The 3,243-nt window shown below is 39.6% G+C and overlaps 1 protein-coding gene across 1 annotated transcript in view; it reads right to left on the bottom strand.

Annotated features, from left to right (window-relative positions):
- LOC118429180 (sodium-dependent multivitamin transporter-like) overlaps positions 1-3,243 on the bottom strand; it is a gene marked incomplete at its 3' end in the record, with an annotated part of 13,971 nt that continues 10,728 nt past the window's right edge. The window contains 4 exon segments of the mRNA XM_035839630.1: positions 1-929; positions 1,652-1,788; positions 2,282-2,399; positions 2,979-3,132. Of these exon segments, the coding sequence (XP_035695523.1) occupies positions 833-929; positions 1,652-1,788; positions 2,282-2,399; positions 2,979-3,132 (506 nt within the window).

Raw genomic sequence — 3,243 nt, forward strand, 5'->3', positions numbered from 1 at the left:
CATGTAGTGCATTTGCCAGCTCAATTTAAATTTCAATCTAGATCTGTATAATAACATATACTTATGAGGTTCCAGCCCATACAATATAATATAATAACTGTAATACAGCTATCTGCAGTGGACATTACATTACATCCATATACACCTTTGAAGTATTGTACAAACCAGCAGAGAGACATGAAGGATAATACAGGAGTGTGTACAGTTTGGCATGTAGGAACATGTCATAATTTTTCTACCTCTCTTGTGCCACATCCCACTATTGTAGAAACAGCTGAGGCCACAAAAATCTTATTTTGGTTCTTAGTCAGATTTGTCTATTTCATTGTCCTCGACATTTTACAAAAAAGGACACATGTACCATTCTATCTGGGCACATGCTAATATTTTGGTGCCAAAAATTGAAGAAAGACCTTGTCTTCATTAGTTGTTCATGTTTTTAACCTTTAGTTGTCATATTAACATTTTGCTCCATGGGGTCATAAATGTATTGAAGTTCCTGCACAGTGCAAAGTAAATATGGGGTTTAATATAATATGCCTCTTTTCCTTTTTATTTCGCCACACCTGCCCCAATTGTGTGGAAAAATCCAAGAAACAAGAAATCAAATTGCATGGTATAGAAATCAAAGTACTATCAAACTAATAATTTGGCTGCAAATCTGTACATCGATTCTGACATGGCCAACTTACATGGTCTGACACCTACCGTTTACACAGAACCATGTACTATATAGTTAGTGCCTGTGCCTGTACATTGGGATACAAGTCCAGAAGGCAGATGTATTCTTGTGCCAGACAATAACAGGAATGTAACAATGAAACGTTCTTCTTCAATCCGACACATTGAGAAGTGCACTAGTTTCCGCACAGTCCTCGTCTGGCAGTGGTAGTGGTGAGTCGTTCTGAATATTGCGACTCAGTTTGGGCCTGTCATGGAACAATAAACAACATACCATTTTCTTGTCTGCAAATTATCTCACACACTTAATTTTTCGATGATCAAAAGAAAGTCCAACTTGCTTAAAATATTTCTACCAGCTACAGCCTGACTTTTAACTATTGTAGTTTCCAATCGAGATTCAACTACTGCAATCTGCTACTGATCTGCTACTGTCAGTTACTGGTAAGACTCCCTGATTCAACTACTGATTGGTGTCAAGTGGCCCGCTACTGCCAGTTACTGATTGATTCAACTACTGATCTGGTGTTGATCCACTACTGTCGGTCACTGATTCAACTACTGATCTAGTACTGATCCACTACTGCCGGTCACTGATTCAGCTACTGATCTAGTTCTCATCCACTCAGTTACTAATTCAACTACTGACCTGGTGCTCATGCACTGCTGTCAGTTACTGATTCAACTACTGATCTGGTGCTCATCCATTACAAAATGTACTGTTGATTACTGATTCAACTACCAACTTACTACTGATGAGATACTGAAAATTTGCATATTTTGTGAAAAATCGGTACTTGTCACGACAGTAACATTTCAGCAGCAAAGCAAAGCACTTCTATGGAAGCCCATGTGATACAAGTTGAAGAAGTTGAATCAACATGGTCTTACAACTTTCAAGTACAAATTCTCAAATTAAACACATTTTCCCAAAATATTTAAATTTGAGACAAGATGAGGACACACAAACCTGCAAATGGGTGTGATAAGTTTGGGGTTGACCATGTCGTCCTTCAGGGACAAGGCTTTTCTGGTCACATGACTAGCCAAGTAGCCAATCAGAACTGTGATCACCCAGGTGAATACACTGTACAGCATGAAAGAAATCTGGGGGTGGGGGGAACAAAAATCAAAAGCAGAAATTACATTTGGAAAAAGCAAAGTGTGGGTGTAACACCAAATCTCAAGTTAAAAAGCTGGAGAGAGTGTTATGTGTAACGTCTCCAGTCCTACAATGATGTACACAATGATATGCACACTGTAAAAATAAGACTTAATTTCCATGATTAATGACGAAATTGTGTTATTCCATTGTTTTTCATAACTGGACTTCAATAAATGTAACACATGTAATTCATGACAGGTGGAACATAAACAGATACCAAACATACAAATGAGGAACTGATTTTCATAACTAATACAAAAATGCTTATGCTTATGATAAATGATAGCAACTTTATACTTGTGACATGTGTTACCGGGGGTAGTTAGTTGAAGGTAAACATGATCATGCATAAATTATGAGGTCGCTAAAATCTAGTTTCAGATAAAACCTTAACAGCAATATCTAGACTTCAAAAAGTTCAATTTGTAAACTTACTCTGTAGAGCCAGAAGGCATTTTTGCTGACGTTTCCCTGGTCGTCTTTATTGAAGAAGGCTCCAATGGCCATCCACAGGGCAACAGACATCCCCCCTGTAAAACCTGTCAGGGCTCCCCTGCAATAAGGACAGATACAGTAGCAATGAGAAAGGCCGCCATTTGCTCGTGAGCAAATACAGCATATTTCACTCCATCTCCATCCCCATGCAAAAATGTACTGTTCCATATCAACCTTTTGTTGAAATTGACCAATCCCAATACATCACCAACTACATGGATGGATTTTCAAATGATGCAACAAAAAACAACATATTTCAATCCAGTCTATTGCCTATTATGCTTTGTGGCCTTTCTAGTCCCACAGATAAACTAGGGGAAACAGGAAAAGGCAGATAAGGAAGGGTGGTCATGTGAGTGAGTGTTTAGTGAGTGGGTGTGAGTGTGCATCTCCGAGTGAGTGGAGAGTGGTGACAGAGTATGTGTGAGTGGTATGTGAGTGTGAATGAGTGAGTGTGATTGTTGAGTGTTATATGAGTGTGTGGTGCATGAGTAGAGAGTGAATGAGTTATAAGTGATAGTGTGTGTGGTGAGTGAGTAGGTGTCAGTGAGAGAGTGTGCAGAGAGTGATGAGTGAGTGGTGAGTGAATGGTGAGTGCATGGTGAGTGAGTGACAGATTTTCCCCTGAATGACTTACCCTGTGTTTGCAGATGGAAAGAACACTCCCAGAGTGAAGATGCCGAGCATGGGTCCACCCAGGGCACCAAATATGGAGTTGGTTGCCTTAATGAGGGAGCCAATCTGCGATGCTACAAAGGCCAGTCCTATGGCCAGTCCTCCGTAGAACAGGGCTGGAGGCACACAACACAAAAATATCATCAGGATGTTTCAAATATTTTACCAAGTAAAGAAGAATAGGTCAGAATTTTAGTTATCTTTCATCATCATCATCCGCTGGTGCT

This window comes from Branchiostoma floridae, chromosome 13, assembly GCF_000003815.2.
Source record: "Branchiostoma floridae strain S238N-H82 chromosome 13, Bfl_VNyyK, whole genome shotgun sequence".
NCBI lineage: Eukaryota > Metazoa > Chordata > Leptocardii > Amphioxiformes > Branchiostomatidae > Branchiostoma > Branchiostoma floridae.